The 20,506-nt window shown below is 42.1% G+C and overlaps 3 protein-coding genes across 5 annotated transcripts; 1 reads left to right on the plus strand and 2 right to left on the minus strand.

The window, feature by feature from the left end:
- The first annotated feature begins 134 nt into the window (after positions 1-134).
- LOC116613157 lies at positions 135-2,554 on the plus strand. The gene is made up of 2 exons (XM_032373798.2): positions 135-311; positions 1,022-2,554. The coding sequence occupies exons 1-2, from the start codon at positions 254-256 to the stop codon at positions 1,633-1,635; spliced, it is 672 nt and encodes a 223-aa protein (XP_032229689.2). The 5' UTR covers positions 135-253; the 3' UTR covers positions 1,636-2,554.
- On the minus strand, positions 2,476-5,251 carry LOC5505372. 3 transcript variants are annotated; one of them, XM_048731778.1, is made up of 5 exons: positions 5,165-5,251; positions 4,604-4,694; positions 4,085-4,399; positions 3,389-3,764; positions 2,476-2,744 (listed from the first exon to the last, which is right to left on the minus strand). In XM_048731778.1, the coding sequence occupies exons 2-4, from the start codon at positions 4,674-4,676 to the stop codon at positions 3,619-3,621; spliced, it is 534 nt and encodes a 177-aa protein (XP_048587735.1). In that variant the 5' UTR covers positions 4,677-4,694; positions 5,165-5,251; the 3' UTR covers positions 2,476-2,744; positions 3,389-3,618. The 3 variants fall into 3 exon arrangements, with proteins under 3 accessions (XP_048587735.1, XP_048587734.1, XP_048587733.1); XM_048731777.1 differs by having other exon boundaries at positions 4,085-4,402; XM_048731776.1 differs by having other exon boundaries at positions 4,085-4,402; positions 4,604-4,691; positions 5,165-5,246.
- Positions 5,252-6,681: 1,430 nt separating this feature from the next.
- LOC116613156 (golgin subfamily B member 1) lies at positions 6,682-20,040 on the minus strand. Its single transcript, XM_032373797.2, has 6 exons — positions 18,834-20,040; positions 18,137-18,281; positions 11,367-17,818; positions 11,009-11,119; positions 9,948-10,121; positions 6,682-8,292 (listed from the first exon to the last, which is right to left on the minus strand). Exons 1-6 carry the CDS (start codon positions 19,755-19,757, stop codon positions 7,378-7,380), a joined length of 8,721 nt encoding a protein of 2,906 aa, XP_032229688.2. The 5' UTR covers positions 19,758-20,040; the 3' UTR covers positions 6,682-7,377.
- Between the last annotated feature and the right edge of the window lie 466 nt (positions 20,041-20,506).

A 20,506-nucleotide genomic window follows, 5' to 3' on the forward strand; every position in this document is an offset into this window, starting at 1 on the left:
AAATACGAAGGTTCTTAAGGATATGACTGAGAAATATCAAATAACATCACCAGTTTTGATGACGTTTCGTTAAATTCATGGTCCCAACTGACCTGATGCTGAAATGTAATCTTGATGATCACAAGTCGAAGTAATTTTCAATGTGTTTCATGTTATTTAACTTGAGGTGGTGCCTTGAAGAGATACGTTGCGCAAAGCAGTTAAACTATAGAAAGCAGTCGGGTCTTGCTAGTCTTGCTCGTAAGGCGTCGTCATGCGACCCTCACACTTTGTGATGTCATGTGTCATCGTCTGTGTACTAGCACAGTCAAGTAAGCAATTCGATTTAATTTATCATTTGCTCTAAGCCTCTTCAAAACGGAGGCGAGGGTTGATAGCATTCCACCCTTTTTAGCTCTCTCTGGGTTGCGAGTTGATGAGCGTGGTCGCGTTTTTATCCAAGAGTGACTTTCAGGATTCATCGACAATTACACACGTTACATTTCACTTTTTGTGAAAAAAAGAATTTTTACGTCAACTTTCGTTCACGCGACCCATATACAGCGGTCAACAGCTCTCATAAACTCTCGCGTGGATTGGAACATGTTCAAATTGTCCGCGAAGGCCTGGGAGGGAGGGGAAATCACGGCATTTACAAATGGATAAAAAATAATGGGTGGATTAAGGACGGGGTGGGAGGCGGGCGAGAATTCCGAGGTAAAACAAATTGTGTTGCAACGACACGCTGTCGCTGTTAAGACTGAGAAATTCAACACGGCCTGCACAGCGGTGTTTCCGTCTAAGTGTCAATCAACCATCATCAAACCGCCCTTGGGGCCCAGACCCTCACGACCGATAATAACAAACAGTAGCTTGTGAGGACCGCCATAAATAACTTTTGCTGGAAAATATTCCCTTTGTTCCGACAGTTTACGAAGGAAATTGCATTATTACTTTTATTAGACTTCGTTTTCACTTAGACAGGTTCATAAAATAGTTAAAGGGAAATGATCTCATTACACTAAATATTTCAAAATTACAGGTCTTGCTTCAAAAGGCAAACCATCGGCAGGTATTAAATGCAGCCACCGTGTTAAAAAACAACTGGGCGCCAGCCCCCCTCGGCCCATCGTACTTTACTCCCAATTAATGAACCAATGGGTAGACAAAGGAGTAAGTCTACAAGGAAGTCACCGGGCAGAAAAAAGGCTTGGAAATAACTTGCAAGGACAAGACAACAGCAACGTGGTGAATGCCCAGCAGGGATTGAAAGAGAGACAGAAAGAATTACAAGGAAAAGGGGGGAGACACCGAGGGGATGGGGAAGGAAGCGTTGTGAATGTACAGCAAGAATGGAAAGAGAGACAGAAAGAATTACAAGGAAATGGGGGGAGACACCGAGGGAATGGGGAAGGAAGTGTTGTGAATGCACAGCAAGAATGGAAAGAGAGACAGAAAGAATTACAAGGAAAAGGGGGTAGACACCGAGGGGATGGGGAAGGCAGCGTCGTGAATGCACAGCAAGAATGGAAAGAGAGACAGAAAGAATTACAAGGGAAAGGAGGGAGACACCGAGGGAATGGGGAAGGCAGCGTTGTGAATGCACAGCAAGAATGGAAAAGAGAGACAAAAAGAATTACAAGGAAAAGGGGGTAGACACCGAGGGAATGGGGAAGGCAGCGCTGTGAATGCACAGCAAGAATGGAAAGAGAGACAGAAAGAATTACAAGGAAAAGGGGGGAGACACCGAGGGAATGGGGAAGGAAGCGTTGTGAATGCACAGCAAGAATGGAAAGAGAGACAGAAAGAATTACAAGGAAAAGGGGGGAGACACCGAGGGAATGGGGAAGGCAGCGCTCTGAATGTACAGCAAGAATGGAGAGAGAGACAGAAAGAATTACAAGGAAAAGGTGGGAGACATCGAGGGAATGGGGAAGGCAGCGCTGTGAATGTACAGCAAGAATGGAAAGAGAGACAGAAAGAATTACAAGGGAAAGGGGGGGAGACACCGAGGGAATGGGGAAGGCAGCGTTGTGAATGCACAGCAAGAATGGAGAGAGAGACAGAAAGAATTACAAGGAAAAGGGGGTAGACACCGAGGGAATGGGGAAGGCAGCGCTGTGAATGCACAGCAAGAATGGAGAGAGAGACAGAAAGAATTACAAGGAAAAGGGGGTAGACACCGAGGGAAAGGGGAAGGCAGCGCTGTGAATGTACAGCAAGAATGGAGAGGAGAGACAGAAAGAATTACAAGGAAAAGGTGGGAGACACCGAGGGAATGGGGAAGGAAGCGTTGTGGATGCACAGCAAGAATGGAAAGAGAGACAGAAAGAATTACAAGGAAAAGGGGGGAGACACCGAGGGAATGGGGAAGGAACTATGATAAATAAGCAATAAAAAGCGTAGTTGCGAATATTGGATTAATGACAGGATAGAATGAGGATATGAACTGTGCTCGCGACAAAATGTATACTAAACAAAAAACAATGCAGATGATTATGCAGAGATGCTGTATGACAACAATGATTTATTCCACAAGTAAAGCTTTACAATGCACATGAATTTTTGTCACACATATTGTGGCCTAGCGTATTTACTCTCACCGAATTTACTTATGATCCAAGCTGTGTGTTTTTTTCAGATCTATCCAAGTCCCAGCTCCATGTATGAATCAGAATCTTCCATTTAAAAAACAAGACACGAAAAAACTTTATTGTCATCTCACACAACAATAGTTCATGAGTAAGACCATCAGTATGAAAGACCTGCAAGTCAACATTTAACAACTGTTATAGTCCAATCAATATAATAATATCATTATCGCCACAACCATCACTATTATATCAATATAATTATATCATTACGCCACAACCATCACTGTTATTATCATTAAGATCAAGACTATTTCTACAACAATATTCTCGTCGCCATTATCATAATCAACAACGCAATCATCAAAACATCGTCACCATCTTCATCCTCCTTATCAGTATCATAATCATTACATCGTCATCACAGGTCCGTAGCCAGGATTTTTGAGCGGGATGGTTCGTTTTTTCCATTCAGCGGACCAAATTTCCGGTATACCCCCTCCTCTCCCCTTGCCTTATTACATTAGGCAATCAATACTTCAAATAAATTCAATCTTGTATTTAAAATGTATTTTAAAGCACCCTATTAATAGGGTGCTTTTTAAAATATAGCGATAATAATCAAGATGATTATTTAAAAAGAAGATTTTTATATTTTAAAGACATATTGATGTGCACGGTAATCCAGCCAAACGTTATATATTTTTTGTTTGCTCTGGACAAGCAAGCCGGGTTCGTCCGAACCACCCGAAACCCCCCCCCCTCGCCCCCCCCCCCCCCCAGGCTACGGGCCTGCATCATCATCATCCATCACTTACCGGAAGTTGTACCATTTTCCGCAGTACCGCCTTGGACATCCTTCCGTTGAACCAAGTTTATATACGTAGAATCGACCGCAGTTTTTCACAGTAGCTTCGACTTTCGAGTCACACGTATTATCCTTGTAAGTAAAACAGATATCTCGTACGACATTCCCATCAGTCACCGCGGGATGATTACATTTAGCCATCCAGGTTCGGTGATGCCGCAATGCTTTTCGAGTACGGGGTCAGTCGGCATTTGTGCCCCAGACTCCCCCGTAAAAACGAACCCTGTCTCCTCCGAAAATATCCACATCACACGGCTGGCTAAAACCTGTGTAGAGTGCTGACCTTGTAGGATCGTCTATATTCCTGTATTCTTCGCATTCCTTCTCTAAAAGAAAAAAAAAAGGAATTAAACTATGCTGCATATATAATAATAATAATAATAATAATAATAATAATAATAATAACAACAACAACAACAACAACAACAACAACAACAACAACAACAACAACAACAACAACAACAACAACAACAACAACAACAACAATAATAATATAATAATAATAATAATAATAATAATAATTAATAATAATAATAATAATAATAATAATAATAATAATAATAATAATAATAATAATAATAATAATAATGATAATAATAATGTGTACTATTATAAAATGTGTACTGCCGTACACCGAAGATGTTACCTTTCCCGGTGAGACGATACACCATATTCGCATTATCCATCCCCACTGTCTCTTCATAGCATTCATCAGAATGCCCATCTCTGTCATATGTATCTTGAGCCTGCGGTCCCGACCAGCACTCTCCCCAGAACTGCACCCCAAAGTAAGAATAGTTCTTCTGCTCAGCTAAGCGCGCGCATTCTTCCACCACGCTACTGTTCAGATCGGTCCAGTTAAGATTATTCGGAGGCAGTCGGAAGTTCTCCAGGATTTCGGGAAGTGGTCGGGGATGTTCTTGAGGGTCATTGTAGCAGCCGACGCGAACAAAGTTTACATCTTCTAGAATATATAAAGAGAACGTGCTTTTGTCGGCAACTGAGAAGACAATTAATTTCCTGGCACTTAGCAAATGGTAGCATTTTCTATCGGCTGTTGATCGTGGTGTTAATGGTGTACGCACATAGGGAAAACGCTAGACAGCAGAAGATGGAAAAAGGCTAAAGGTTTATAGCAAACCTTCACAAATGGAGCACTCCTCACCTACACACCCAGCAGCACCTCTCATCGCTACCGCCACCACTAGGCACATGAGAACGCGGACGCGGGAAGACATGGTAATGACTATACCCTGCTGGAAAAAAATGAGTCAAAAACAATATTCTAGTTTTACCTTACTACACGCGCAATCATAACATGTGTAAAATCTTATTGAGCAAAATTATGATACTCATGTTTGATTCTTAACAAAGTTTATTAGGCTCCTTAATCATGAGATATATAGAATAATATATTATCACTCTCAAATTGGACTCGTAACATTCTAGAATACACACCCTTGCTCTAAGAACTAACTAAAACACGACACACTGAGGCAATAACTCAAAAGAAGAAATATGAGTAAAGAGAGTCTGTTTTCTTTTTTCAGAGCATTATATTTTGCTAACGCTCAACAATCAAGAAAGAATAAAGAGCAATCGACTAGCATAGGACAAAACAGCATTTCACAGTTTTACGTAGAACAATAATACTAATAAAAGAAAAAAAACAATGAAGAAATGAAAGAACAAATAAAAGAGAAAAGAAGAAACAAGCTCAGCTTACCTTTCAATAAACCCTGGATAATTTTCTGATCTCAGTCTTTTTCTTTAGTCTTATGCGTCAAGCCTTGAAATTGCGCTCTGCTCAATCAATAGAAGCTTCCAAATAGCTTCCTTTTATAGCTATTAGATACAGAACAGCCGGTTTGCGGAAATGAGCATGTCGCTAGGCCGGACGCGCGCACAGGATCGATGAATGGCGTCAAGCGGAATCCTGAACGTACTGAGCAATTGTGTGGTTTTATTTCCAATACAATGTCGATCTTTGCTCTGTTTAAACGCTGAGACAAACCAAATGGCCGTCACGAATGCGCTTACATCATCCCGCGCGCTCAAATTTGCGTCCAATTTTCATATGTGTATTAACAGTTAAATGTACATAGGGAGCCATAAAGTAAGATTCGTAAATGAATTATTGACACGTACTTGATGAGTTTTACTCTGTTTGGCTTTGTACGCACTAGAGTAAGCTCGTGATTAAAGTTGATAAAGTGGGTTTTTCTAGGGTTACTTTATATCGATCTATCATTCTTACGATCAAAGGTACACAAACAAGTCAATATTTTGTGGTTGTTGGATGGTCGCAGGCTTTTCTTTTTACACATTCCATTATGAGTTTGGAGCAGTAAGAAAATGTTTGAGGAAGAAAATGTGCAAATTCATTCTCGAAATATTTACGAGTTTTCAGATGTCACTTAGGTTAGAAAGTTTTATGATGCTACATTCCCTATGAAATTAACTATTTAACACTATGATATATACAAATACGTGAACGTCGTTCCAAGTATCTCAAGGTCAAACGATGCCTTTTAATCCTGAGAGTACAATAGAAGCTCGTCATGTGGAGGGGCTTGTTCTTAGCGCACGAGGGCGGCCGCTATTTGAAGAAGAAAATGCTATACAAACATCCGCAAGTGAACATTTAAGAAGCTGTCAACTACCGACAAGTGGAAATCCGCGAATGACAGGAATTTATGCAAAAGCGCAAAAGATCGGCGAGCAGACACGAAGCAGACAGACCGGAGTTACGAGCGCCGCCTATTCGTGATATTACATGTCTAAAGTTTTATTTTTCACGATAAAGTATTTTTTCGCTAACATTAAATTCCCCCATACATTCCATTATTAACCACTGACAGTATCCTAGGACTGCCTGTGGTTCGACCACTTCAAGTTTAGCGCATTTGTGGGTGTTCAAAGCGGTTGCGCGCCCCCTTTTCCCATTAGAAATCAAATTAATAAGGCCTATAATTTCATGTTTGCCAAGTGGTATCTTAAACTAATTACTAAGATGGTTCTTGGCACCTGTATCGAGATGCAGTCTCGTACCCAGACGCCGCGCGATGCATTTTGGGGAGGTTTAATAAGCGCACGGTGCATGACGGTCAGGATGCGGTTTCGGGGTCGGCATTCCCTTCAGAATTCCTGTGGATGTCCCCGCAACAGCAAATAACGACTGGGTACGAGTCTGACCGAGATGAGAAAGCGTCTGAGCGAGGAGTACAATTACCCACGACTGTATCAAATACAGAACTCAAACTATATTTATTTGATTTCATTTACTTCCATTCGTTCCCACATAAATTAACAATTATTTCTACCAACTTTAATAATCTATGTTAAACTTAAACAATTTAAGATGTGTCTCTTTTAAGCTTTGAAATCATTTTCATCTTTATTTAAACCTGCAAATTCGTTAAATGTAGAAATATCAAGACTAATGCCCATGAGTTGAAATAATCTCTACACAAATCAGTAAGATACTGACCATACTAACTCGTTACATGGGATAAGCAAACTTTTTCAAAACTTCAAGCCCTAGCAACTGTTAGGTCATTCATTTTTTTATAAACGGGATTTAAAAAAGCAATACATAAAAACTTATACGCAAAGTCAAAGAGATACACCAATTTAAAATAAGGTTGCACTTGGAGAATGTGTCGTAACCTGCAGTGCTTCATGGGTAAAAAAAAATAAGCGCAAATAAAAACAAACACAGGTTAAGAAAGCTTTAGAATGGCCGTTTCTGTACCTCTAAACGTTCACATGGCGTTTAGAGACCAGGATTCAGCCATTTATACGTTACACATGAACTTCTGCGGGTTACGATACATTGATTCGCGGATGCAACCTTAATTGAAATACGTGTATAAATTGCTATGAATGGTTGCCATATAAGGTATGGCTGTTTGCAATGAAGACAAAGTTTTCAGGTAGTCATGTGTTCACATCTACAATCGTTTCTTGTTTTAGATCTTCATTTGCAAATTGTGACGTATTGGTGAGCACCTCACTGCGCATGTCAACAGACTGCTGACCCGCACTCACAGCAGACCCGTTATTAGCGACCAGGTCTGTATTCAAATCTCTCCCTAAATCAGTAGTATTAAACCGTGTACCCCTTTGCATGCTATTCACCGCGCTTGCCATTCCACCATCTGAGCGAGTGTTTGTTCTATTGAAAGCCGATACAGAGAACTCGTTTCTAATGGCGGAACTTCCAGCGGTAAAACCTCGCCCTGATGTACCCATGCCTCCTGCAACTGACCCCATACCCCCTCCAAAACTAGAGCCCATACCTCCAGAAATCGACCCCATACCACCAGAAGTTGACACCATATCTCCAGAAATAGACCCCATACCTCCAGACATCAACCCCATACTTCCCGAAGTTGACCCCATACTTCCGGAAATCGACCCAATACCTCCAGACATCACCCCCATAGACCCTACACCTCCGTGTGCTGATCCTATCCCAGCAGTAGCTGACCCCATACCTCCTAACATGGAACCCATTCCTGACTCGATTCCTAAGGGCACCAATCCTATACCTTTAAGGTCTGACCCATAACCAAGCCTTTCTGTCCCTATATCACCGGCCATTCCACCACCTGATACATAGCCCATTCTTTGGGGGTAATTTCCATCGATGGTCTGACGTACTCTATCTAGAATGTCCCTGTAAGATTCAGCCCCAATAGATGACTGCCCTTGGTACTCTGTCCTGTGATTGTTTAAGCTGTCCAAGTTGTTATGGTAACTCCTATACGCTGACCCCGAATGCAGGCTCTCGTGATGGTCTGATATGTGAGGGCGGCCGCGTGGCGAGGTTTGAAGGCTATAGGAAGAATTCTAAAAAGAAAAGGTCGGCTAATTCAGATTAGATTGTCAACTGATTAGATTAGTATCAATAGCTTGATAGTGCTAATTGAATCAAGTAAGCGTCCTTTTACCATTTCCCAGGAAGATAAGTTTCTAAATTTGACAGGACAATGGACGCTGAGTAATTTGAACGGTAGTAAATGTTAGCGTCCCTAGAAAAATGCGCGTCCCCAAACGAGTTTAAAAGCGGCTGTTTTTACAGTATTTGTTAGTTTTTTTTTTAGTTTAGTACCGTTGAGCAAAGAAGACGCATTGCCTGCGCGGCGTGATGCGGGAGCGAGATATGCAGTTGCTCAGGGAAGACAGTCAGCAGAGATAAGCTACAAGCTTAGAGCGCTGTCCGTACGGGCCTGTCATGCCAGTTGTGTTCAGTTTGATTTACCAGTTGTAAGTACTTTGTTTTTAAAACTAGCCTTTGGTTTAGGTTACCTTTTCTCGGGATTTGACTATGTTTGTTTACTTAAAATTTATTATTTAATTTGTTAATAAATCCTTACAAGTCCATGCCTTGCATCATGTATTCGTTCTCACGTTGCCTTTCGCTCGATCGTTTTCGTTTCATTCCATTTATTTTTGCCTACTTTTTGGCTGGTGTCAGAACCTGAGAGTTTTGCTTTCAGTATTGCATTTGTTTCTACATTTTTCGTAACCGCACGGTAAATGTCAAGTTCCGACGGTTACATGATGATGCACGTTCCTAAAAGGTTGGATAGCAATCCACAATTTGGTATACACCTATTCTAAAAATCAAATTTCCAGCACAGACGGCAAATAACGATTGGTAGACTACATGTTCCGGCACGAAAACCTCGAAAACTCGGAGTTCGCATACCACAGCCGCCATCTTGGATAATATGCTCCACAGGGGGAGAGGGAGAAAAATGCACGGGGCAGGAGGAAGGGAGGAAAGAACAAAGCAGGTGTTTTTCCCCCCTCTCCCCCTTCCCCTGCACAGCACATTTTTCTTCCACCTCCCCCTGCGGAGCACATGTTCCAAGATGGCGGCCGGCTTATGGGAACTCCGTGTTTTCAGGCTACACGATTGGCAAATGGCTGTTCTGCAACTATGGATAGCCACATGCGACTATCCTATAAATGGCCATTAATGTATGGCATTGCTGGAAATCATTTTGTGGAACACATTTTGTGATTAGAACTGACATTGGCATTTCATCCGCTTATTATCATTTGCGAGAAATAAAATACGGTATCATAAGCAGAAACATACTCGAGGATTGATTTTAGATGCTGCCCTTCTAAATTGCTTTTGGTCGAGATAGAACCGAGGGGGGGGGCGTGTTCTTTCCATGTCGAACTGATAGGGATGCTCGTCATACTTTTAAGGGTCAAAATTGTGACTCAGGTATTTTTTAGGGGGTACCCGAGAAAGAAAATAGGCTTTTCTCTTAGAAATTGTATTTTTTGGGCTTTTAGTGCTTCTTCGTATTTTTTTTTTTTTTTTTTTTTTTTTTTGGGGGGGGGGGGGTAACAACTTTTGGTGTGCAGATGTTTTTATGGGTATTTTTCGAATTTACCGACGAGCATCCCTATCACTTTTACTCTGAAGACCCCCCATCGGGAGATAAAATCAGATTATTTTTTAAAGCAAGTTTAATACCGCTTACCAGTCCCCTCTCTTCCAGACTGACGACCCGGCCGCTAAGCATTTTGACCTCTCCCTCCAGTCTTTCGTTGCGAGCCTGCAGTGTCAGGTTCCGCTGTTCCAGCAGATTCAGCTGTTCCTGGTACTGCTTCTGACCGAGAAGGCCTGGGGCCTGAATGTCCAAATCTGATACCACCTATTTGCAAAGGAAGACAAGAGGGCCAGTGTGTTTTGTGTTAGCGCGTCAGCGTTTGGTCCTCTTACCACAGGTGGCTCAGTGTGTTGAGCCTCTCACCACAGGTGGCCCAGTGTGTTGAGCCCGTCACCACAGGTGGCCCAGTGTGTTGAGCCTCTCACCACAGGTGGCCCAGTGTGTTGAGCCTCTCATATCTGCTGCGACGGGTTCGATTCCCAGTCAAAACATGGATAGTATATTTCCGTTTCCTGAATTTGTTGTATATATCAATCGATCTTTGCTTTCTATTACTTATTAGGAGATTACATACCATATTCGGAAGTTTTTTGTTTTATCGCCCTAGAACTGTGTACGTCGAGAATATCCAACTAAACTATCAGGAATTCGTGTTTACTACAATTTTCCTGGTCGCCATCTTGAAAACGACACACGGACGTTTTAGATTATCAAGAGTTTCCCGAAGCCATTAGGATTAATATGAAATGAGTTAAAAGCATTTATATGAATTGTAAAAGTCATGACCGCAATATCCAAACAAGTCCTATTTTGTAAGCTCGAGAGTTAAACACAATTTTTACAAGACGCTGAATGCGATAATATTCGTTCATCAAACCTTGCATCCATATCAAACCAAGTTGTCCTCTGTCTAAATGGTCTATGGGAGACTGGGGCGAGCACGCGTGAATGCTTGTGGCAAACAAACACGAGGGTTCTTCGGGCCTATTCGGCCCTGCAAAAAAAGACGAAAAAAATCCCTCTGCGTGTTTGTGAGCAATCACTCAACCTAAGCATCGCTGTAAACAACAAAGCTAAACGATATTTGTTTGACACCGAGCCAATGTACTATCTAGGAGTTGATATTATCCTACGTGGGTTGTCAAACTCACTGGAATGCTGTTATTCTTGGTCTCTAGAAGTGCAATCAGATCTGCTTGTCTTTCGATCTCGTCTTTCGCTCGCTGTAGCTTTGCTTTCATGTTATCGTTGACTCTATCAACCTGTAGCAAAGGCATCAGATATTTTTGTAATAGTTGTGATGATGGTAACGAAGAATTGATGAGCTCATGATGATGATAGATGATAATAATGGTGAATCATCGTCATCATGCTGTTCAATAGCCATTTAATGTCAAATGTTTACTCAAATTGAAAAGAAGGTCACAAATTAACGGCTGTCCACAATTTTGATGATGACAGTGATGAAGATGATAATGATAAGGCAATAATAATAGATCCATAACTAACCTCCTGCTGAAGGTCTGCCTTCTCTTGCTCCAAGGCGCTCTTTGCTGTGTTTTGTTCTCGCTTCGCTTTGCTTAACTCCTCTTTTAACTCTCGGATCTTGTCCTCAAGAGGAACTTTGGCTTTTTCAAGCTTTCCTAGGAAATCTTGCTCAATTTGGAGCACCAGACGTTCCCTGGACATCTTGCTAATTTCCGATCCTTCCTTATAGGAGAGTTTCGCCTGGATTTCCATACGCTGCTCTTGCAGAGAAGAGATCTGTTGTTTCAATTCCTTGAACGTCTTCTCGAACTTCATTTTCTCGGAAGTGGCCATTTTTCTGTATTCCTTTTCCAAGACTATTCTGAGGTCCTCTTGGCTTCGCATCAGTGTTTCTTGGAAATGATGCCTCTCTTGTTCAAATCTATGCTTCTCAGCATCCAGCATGGATTGAAACTCCCTCATTCTACCCTCCGCATTGCTCATCTTCCGTTGCATGTCATCAATAGTTTGTTCAAATCGTATTTTATCCTTGAGTAGTCTGTCTTGGAAGACCTGCTCAAGTCTTTTCAATTCATCTTTCTGTTTCCTTTCACAAGAGTCTTTAATAGTCAGTTTCTCAAGTTCACTTTGTTTTATTACCTTATCCAACTCGGCTCTAGTCTTGCAGCGCGATTCCCTGCGTTCGCACTTCAGAACTGAAATCTCTTTCTTCAGCGCTTGCACCGACTCAGACAGGGTAATCTTTTCAGCGGTAACACGCTTTAGCATTTCCTCGTATTTAACTTTCAAGCTCTCCTCCTTTTTTCCAAACTCCGCCTTCTGTTTATCAATTTGTTTTTTAAGTTTTGCAATCTCATCCAAAGCCGTGTCCAGTTTTCTTTGTTGTGTTCCAGTGTCACGTGATTGATGCGACCCGCGGGACCGTCCCGATTCCCGCGAGTGTAGCCGGTTCAACTCGTTCTCGTAACTACGAGTCATGTCGTCCAGCTCCCTCCCCATCTGACTGCTCATGCTCTGTTGAAATTGCCGCTGGTCATTAGAAGCCTTTTGCAGTATATCGTTCTTATCTTTGCTGAACCGATCACCTACTTCTCTGACTTTGCGTTCAAAATCGCTCCCGTCCCTTGGCTTATTACTTGCCCCATGAGTGGTTCGATTACCTCCTGAGGATGACCTTTCCGCTTTCTGTTCACTAAATCCTGCTTCTCTCTGGCCATCCGAGCCATCCCAAGTAGTGTCCTCGATATGACCTTGCACGCCATAATGGTCAGCGAAGTCCATTCCACCCATGCGCATATCACCACTTTGCGAGTGATAAGACCGGTAGCTTTCCGAACCTCCATCGATTGAGGCATAATTTTGCTTCGCACTCATTGGCTGGATGATATCTTCCATACTTCCACGACTGTTCGGTGGATTTGATTGGTAGAAGTCAGGATAAGCAGCCATACACATGCTCGCATCTTGAGGAACCAGGCCACCGCCTTGCGAAGGATAAGGGAAGAGGTTGGTATCCAATTGACCTCCATCCCCTGAGAACTGTGCTTGGTTCAACTGTTGCGCTAGCATCACTTTCTCTCTGTCAAAACACTCTCTCAATTTCTGCTTCTCTCGCTCAAATTCATCTTTCAAGAGTTTCTTCTGTGCTGCGATTTTGTCTAATTCTTCTTGGCGATTATTGTTTGCCTTCTCTAGCATCTTCTCCAAGTTCTTGACCTGCTCTTGAAGGGAGCCCTGTGAACTGTACCCTCTGTTATGGGTGTCGCTTTCAAATTCTTTCAGCTTTGTCTTAAGTTCATGATTCTCTTCTTTCAAGTCTTCATACCTTCTTTTCATATTCTCCAGCACTGTATTTTTATCACTTTCATGGCTTTTGATCAAGACAGCTTTCTCTTCACGGAAAGAGTCCTCAATATTTTGAATCTTCTTCAAAAGTCGATCGACCTCATCCGCATACTTGCGATTCTTTCGTTGAACCTCCTCCAGCGATGTCGTCAAGTGGTCGACGTCTCTCGTAAGGCTTCGCTGAGTCGATATCAGGTCGTCGCGTTTTCGTGTCACCTGATCCAACTCATCTTGAAGGTCGTCGTTGCGAGTTTTCAGTTGCTTGTGTTTTTTAGCGAGGGCCGCCATGTCTTCTACTTGTTCTTGGAGTTCCTCCACGTCTGACCTTAGCTCCTTGTTCTTTCTCCTCAAGTCTGTTTGATTATCTTCTCGTATGCTCTTTGTCATCGTGTCCGACTCATACTCGCTTCCCCCTGCATACAACGCCTTGTTCAACTCATTAAGTAGACTTTTGTTTTCCATCTCCAGAGCTTCGCGTTTGCGCGTCTCATTTGTAAGTCGTGTCTGGAAATCGTTTCCAGTCATTCCTGGATTTTGTGCCTTACCCTTACCTCCTCCGAAACTGTTCATCCCATTTTCATTTATTTCCCTTTTTTTCACCTCTTCTGCCAACTGACTTTGCAGTTTGCTAATCTGGGAAAGGTAAACCTGAGTGATCTCATTCGCTTGCTTTTCCAGTAACACTTTGATTTCCATTCTTTCTTGAGTAAAATCATCCCTCATCTTGTTATTCTTTTCTTTCAGGTCAACGATGTCTTGGAGAAGATATTTGATGTCATTTGCAAGCTTCACCCTTCCTCTCTGTTCCTCCTCATATCGCCTTCTAAGCACCGTGACGTCTTCATTGCTGTAGAGGTCTTCAAGAGATGCACTACCGTGCAAGCCTCCCTCCCTTGTCTGAAGCTTTTCCCTTTCAAATCGCCGCACAGTGTTCTGTAACTCCGTGACCTGACTTTGCAAGTGGCTTTTGTTCGATGTCTCAGTCTTTAGCTTGATTTCCATAAGGTGGACCTCCTGTATATGCACTCGTTTATTCTCATTCATTTCATGTTCCTTGTCTTCAATAACAGCCTGTAATTCCCGAAGCCTTCGCTCATTCTTTCTTTCAATCTCTTTCCATTTCCAGCCTTCATCTTCAAGCTCTTTCTTTAGATCTTCGATCTGTTCTTCCTGGTTCTTTATGCAGCGTTTCTGTTCGCGCATAGTCTCTTCAAGCTTTGTTCTTTCCCGCGCCATTTCAAGGTATTCGTGCTCCTTTACCAAACCCAGCTCTATCACTTTTAAATTATCCTGCGAATCGTTTTGTTTATTCAAGCTGTCTAAAATCTTGCGGAATTCCTTGTTCTCTTTTTCTAAAGTCTCAAGGCTTCGACGATAATCCGCCATTTCCGGAGCTGACTCTATTCCGCTCATGCTGTAGAAGGCATTGGTGTTATTCACCTTGGATCTTGACCATTCATTCAAACTCGACTGCAAAGTAGCATTCTCACGCCGAAGACCCTTAATGGTATCTTCGAATTGTGTGATACTTTTTATCATCTTGTCATACCTCTCCTCAAGGAACCTCTTGTCGTTTCTTTCAGTTTGAAATTCTCGCTCTATTTTCTCTTTTTGTCTTCGCTCGCACTCATATGCTCTTTCCAAGGACTCTTTCTCACTTTTTATCTCGTCGCACTTTGCCTTATAAAACTCAGACTCAACATCAGAGGATTTTGAGCTGCAGTTTGAGTGACAGGACCAAGAATGGCAATCACTACGAAGTGACCTTGGTGACTGGACGACGTCATTCATCAGCCTCCGCGAGAAGTCATCGACTCGAGATGACTCCAAAACAGGTTTATCGCTGTTCAACTGGTCATATTTCCCTTCCAGATATTCCTTCTCTTTCTCGATGCGGGCGATCTTAAGTTTCAGTTCCTCGACCTCATGCATGTGGGTGCAGATTTGGTCGTATCTTGGAGTTGATATGCAGCTGTGTACGCATGCGCAGGAGCGAGGCGTTTCTTGAGGAGACTGGGGAAGACTGTTTTCTTTGACGTCTTTCACTGGTGGCTGTTTTACCGGTTCTTGAGCCGGCTCTGACTTAGATGCAGTTGTTTTTTCTTCCGTTTTCTGCATTTTGACCTGAGCTTCCACATTTTCCTCTATAACTTTTGTCTCATTCATTGATGGCTTTTCTTGCGATACATCATCTGTTGTTACAACTTCTTTTTTGCTTTCTTGAAGAATTTCTTCTACAGTTTCTGTCGTCTCTACGATCTTACTTGTTTCAGCGGTTGAATCTTCCACGATCTCACATTGTTGTGGGAGTTCTTCCACACTTTTAATGACGACCGTTTCCGCCTCTTCTAAAGGAAGTTCCTTGATTGTTTCTTCGATGACAGTTGATTGATCATCCATTGGCAATTCTTCTTCTCTTTCTTTAATGAAAACAGACTCTTCTTCTAATGGCAATTTCTCGACAGTCTCTTCGAAAATCGTTGATTTGTCCTCTTGGATTTTCTCTCCTTCTACCTCTACTGGCGCCTCTTCCACGACCTCCTCATTACTCTCAACGATACCAACTTCTTCTGTTGTGCAATCAAGGGTTTCCACGACCTCCTCATTACTCTCAACGATACCAACTTCTTCTATTGTGCAATCAAGGGTTTCCTCGACAAGCTCGGGCTCTTCTGGAAGATCTTCGACAATTTCCTCAACTACTTCTGACTTTTCATCCTGTAGTGGAAGCTCTTCTACAACCTCACAAGTGACCTCTATTGAGGTTTCTTCCAAAGGCAATTCATCAACTATCTCTTCATTGACTTTTTCAACAAGCACCGATTCCTCGACATTCTCTGATTGGGCTTCTTCGATTTGTGACACTTCTCCGATTGTCTCTTCGTGTATTTCCTGAACAGACACTTCCTCGCATACGTCCGCTTGTATCTCTTTAACAATTTGTTCCTCGAGCTGCGTTTCCTGGACTTCAAAGGTCGATTCCTCAATGACTGCAGCACTAAGAAGTGTCTCTTCTTGTAGTACTTCAGTAGATATTTCCACAACAGTGTCATCCTCTAAAGTCTGCTCTGAAACAACGGACTCTTTTATGATTAAACTTTCTTCAGTTTGAAGGACTGATTCTTCTGTTATTTCCTCGGTTACTGGATCTTCTTGTATTTCCAGATTTGACTCTTCTACGATTTCACATTCTCCTACGTCAAGCGACTCTTCTTGTATTTCAAGGGTTGACACTTCTACGATTTCAGATTCTTCTACAATTTCCGATTTTTCTTCGATTGCAGATTCTTCTACGATTGCAGATTCTTCTACAATTGCAGATTCTTCAACTCGGAGCGACTCTTCTTGTATTTCAATGGCTGACTCTTCTAAGATTTCAGATTCTTCTACAATTTCCGATTCTTCTACGATTGCAGATTCTTCTACGATTGCAGATTCTTCTACGATTGCAGATTCTTCAAGTCGGAGCGACTCTTCTTGTATTTCAAGGGCTGACTCTTCTAAGATTTCAGATTCTTCTACGATTGCAGATTCTTCAACTCGGAGCGACTCTTCTTGTATTTCAAGGGCTGACTCTTCTAAGATTTCAGATTCTTCTACGATTGCAGATTCTTCTATGAGAAGACAATCTTCTTGTATTTCCAGATTTGACTCTTCTACGACTTCACATTCTCCTACGTCATGCGACTCTTCTTGTATTTCGAGGGTTGACACTTCTACGATTTCAGATTCTTCTACAATTTCCGATTCTTCTACTATTGCAGATTCTTCTACAATTGCAGATTCTTCAAGTCGGAGCGACTCTTCTTGTATTTCAAGGGCTGACTCTTCTAAGATTTCAGATTCTTCTACAATTTCCGATTCTTCTACGATTGCAGATTCTTCAACTCGGAGCGACTCTTCTTGTATTTCAAGGGCTGACTCTTCTAAGATTTCAGATTCTTCTACGATTGCAGATTCTTCAACTCGGAGCGACTCTTCTTGTATTTCAAGGGCTGACTCTTCTAAGATTTCAGATTCTTCTACGATTGCAGATTCTTCTATGAGAAGACAATCTTCTTGTATTTCGAGATTTGACTCTTCTGCGATTGCAGATTCTTCTATGAGAAGACAATCTTCTCGTATTTCGAGATTTGACTCTTCTGCGATTGCAGATTCTTCTATGAGAAGACTTTCTTCTTGTATTTCAAGATTTGACTCCTCGATAATCTCTGATTCCTCCATTAATAAACCATCCTCTTGAATTTCAAGGGACTCCGCTAAAACCTCAGATTGTGACATTTCTTCTTGTATTTCAAGTGTGGATTCTTCAACAATATCAGCAACTAGAGCTTGGGCTTGCATTTCTAATACACCTGACTCTTCGACAAGAACTTCGTCTTGTACCTCAATCGTAGATACTTCTTTTTCTAAAACTTCAAATGTTGATATTTCTTCCCTATGTCTCTCCAAAGGTAGCTCTTCTACGGTCTCTTCCAACATCATCCCGCCATTGATCAACTCAGTTGATTCCATTGTTGATATTTCTTCTACTTGGAACTCGGTTTCTGGAAGCTGTTCGACGGATCCTACGATGATTCCGCCACCTGAAACCATTTCCTCTGTAGTCATTTCGTATGTCGACAGGTCTAAAACACACACAAAATACAACAGCCTTGTTGAATCAGGGCTTATGCTTATAACGGGAGGAGTACCGCCCGTAATACAGGTGGAATGTACTGCGTGCGCAATGTTCTAGCCCTACGCACACTTTCGGGCCGCCTGTGCTGCGCGCCAAAAAGACTGGACCTGTGAAAAAAATGTCCGGATCCTAGACCATAGTTTTTTTATGTGTACACAAGCCTTTGTAATTCTGAAACCCGCGTTCTTAAAAGTACATTCAACGAGTTATACACTGGACGCCTCTTTATTGCAATTCGTGCTCCATAACCTCAACACCCTCATACCTTCACTGCTCATCTCGACCGTTCCCATCTGTTCCATAGTGTGTTGTGATGACATCTCTATCGTTCCACCGTCAATAACTTGTGCTCCTTCTGCTTCACCCCTCTGTACAGAGCCGCCTTCAGCGAACAGCATGGAGCCTCCGTCCTGACACAACACAATTTATGTTAACAACAAAGAATACTTTAACGCTAAAATCAGCTATCACCAAAAATAGTTTTTTTCATTCAGTTATGAAGTTTTTTTTTTATTCAAACATATTTTTTCGTCGCTCCCAGGCTTGACTTCTAGAGCCAATTCTGTGTTTATTTTGGCGTGAATTTGCCCTTTAAAAAGTCAACTGATTTTCTTAGTGGGAGTGACCTATAACACTTAATAATATGTACTGTAAGTAACAGTTTGGTAATTCGCGCATAATTCACAATTTAATCTGATGGAAATTAAAACCGCTCTCAGGCTCGTACCTAGGATTTTACTTAGGGGGTGCGATATCCGAAAAGGGGGGGGAGTAAGTTCTCTGACAAAAATCTGACCACCCCCGAAAGAACAAAGAGGGATTTTTTATGCCTTTGCAGTATCTCCACGGGACGTTTATTGTCGGATTTGGCAATCTACCAGAGTGATCTAGCTTATGCTTTATAGTTTTGTCTACAAATAGCATGTCTATGGAGAACAAAAAATTCTGGATGCGCGTCTTACCTGCACCATACCAATGACTTGCATTGCTCCTCCATCCAGGATTTGTACAGTCCCTCCCTCCGACATTTGCAGTACCACTCCATCTGCCATCTGTACTGACCCACCACCCATACCTTGAGACGTCACCATGACGCCACCGTCAGCCATCATTTGCATTGAGCCGCTTCCTTGTGCCATGGCCACACCCCCGCCATCTGTGACTTGTATTCCTCCCCCAGCATCCCCAGCTCCCATTTGTACAAATCCTCCATCCATCATTTGCACTGCGCCGCCTCCTGGTGCCATGCTCATACTGCCGCTATCTATAAATTGCATTTCTCCACCACTTATTTGCATCGAACCCCCGTCCAGCATTTGCATTGTTCCACCATCGATAGCCTGCATTGATTCTCCCCCAGTCATACCCCCATCTACCATTTGCACTGTGCCACCGCTAGCCATCATTGTATCTCCTTGAGCTATCTGCATCGAACCGCCATCTATAATTTGCATCGATCCTCCCCCAGACATGCCCCCACCTACCATTTGCATCGTACCACCACTCGCCATCATCAACCCTCCTTGCATCATCTGCATTGAGCCTCCATTCATGCCTTGCATTGATCCTTCTCCACCCATCCCCGCATTACCCACGCTCTGTACCGTTCCCCCATCTACCATCTGCACTGTACCACCGCTAGTCACCATTGTGTCTCCTTGTGTCATCTGGGCCCCTTGTACATCAGGACTCATGGAAATCATCCCGCCATCTGATACCATCTGTGAACCATCTGTAAAGCCAAATCGTACTTCCACAGATCCTCCGTCAACCATTTGGATCGCACCTCCATCGAGAGCTTGCATTTCAAGTGGTTTTCCGTCGGCGTCTAATGGCACGCTCCCAGACTCTATCACTATCTCATTCTCATCACTTAGAGACTCCATTTTGCAGCTGTTCTTGACTACTTACTTTTCTGTAATCTCAAATTTTCTTGTTTAACAAACCTTCAAGTATAATTAGATTGTTTACATACACTTAGCAAATGGCGGCAGAAAATCATAACCGACGTACTCCCGGGTGGAACTGCAAGCGCTACTTCTGGTTAAATGGGTGCCAAGCTCTTTCTCAATCGATCTCAGGGCTCGTTTTCCTTTGCGTGCCAAGTGCTTTCTTCCATAATTACAGAGCTTGTTCTAAATTTCCCGGTACCTGTCGTTCAATGTCTGGATGTTATTTCTAATGGGTTTTGTTTATATAATAAGTCAGGTCTGCATCCAACAAGAACTGCCACCCGTAGAATCATCCAATTAATAAAACAATTTTCAAGTGCAGTTGCATCGCCTTAAAGTTTCATTTCCTAACCACGCTTTTATATAGCCTCGGATGTACTCTAAATATCTAAATTTCGAAACAAAAAATACTAGGCTGCGATTTGTGATTGACTTTGGGTTATTAGAATTTTGGTTTAAAAAAAATAACATTTTAATATGGGCACTGTGCAATTATTCTTTAAATTAATTGCCTTTTACAATGTCTTTTATCCAATAACAGAACTCGAAAGAAATCTCTGGAACAACTGAAACATTGACAATATTCCAGGGCTAATTAACAATAAGAGGGAAATTTACTTTTTTTTTTTCTCAGGAGCTTTAACATTGTTTAAAAATATAGAAAAAGATATATTTATTTTATC

This window comes from Nematostella vectensis, chromosome 8 (assembly GCF_932526225.1).
Source record: "Nematostella vectensis chromosome 8, jaNemVect1.1, whole genome shotgun sequence".
Classification (NCBI taxonomy): Eukaryota; Metazoa; Cnidaria; class Anthozoa; order Actiniaria; family Edwardsiidae; genus Nematostella; species Nematostella vectensis.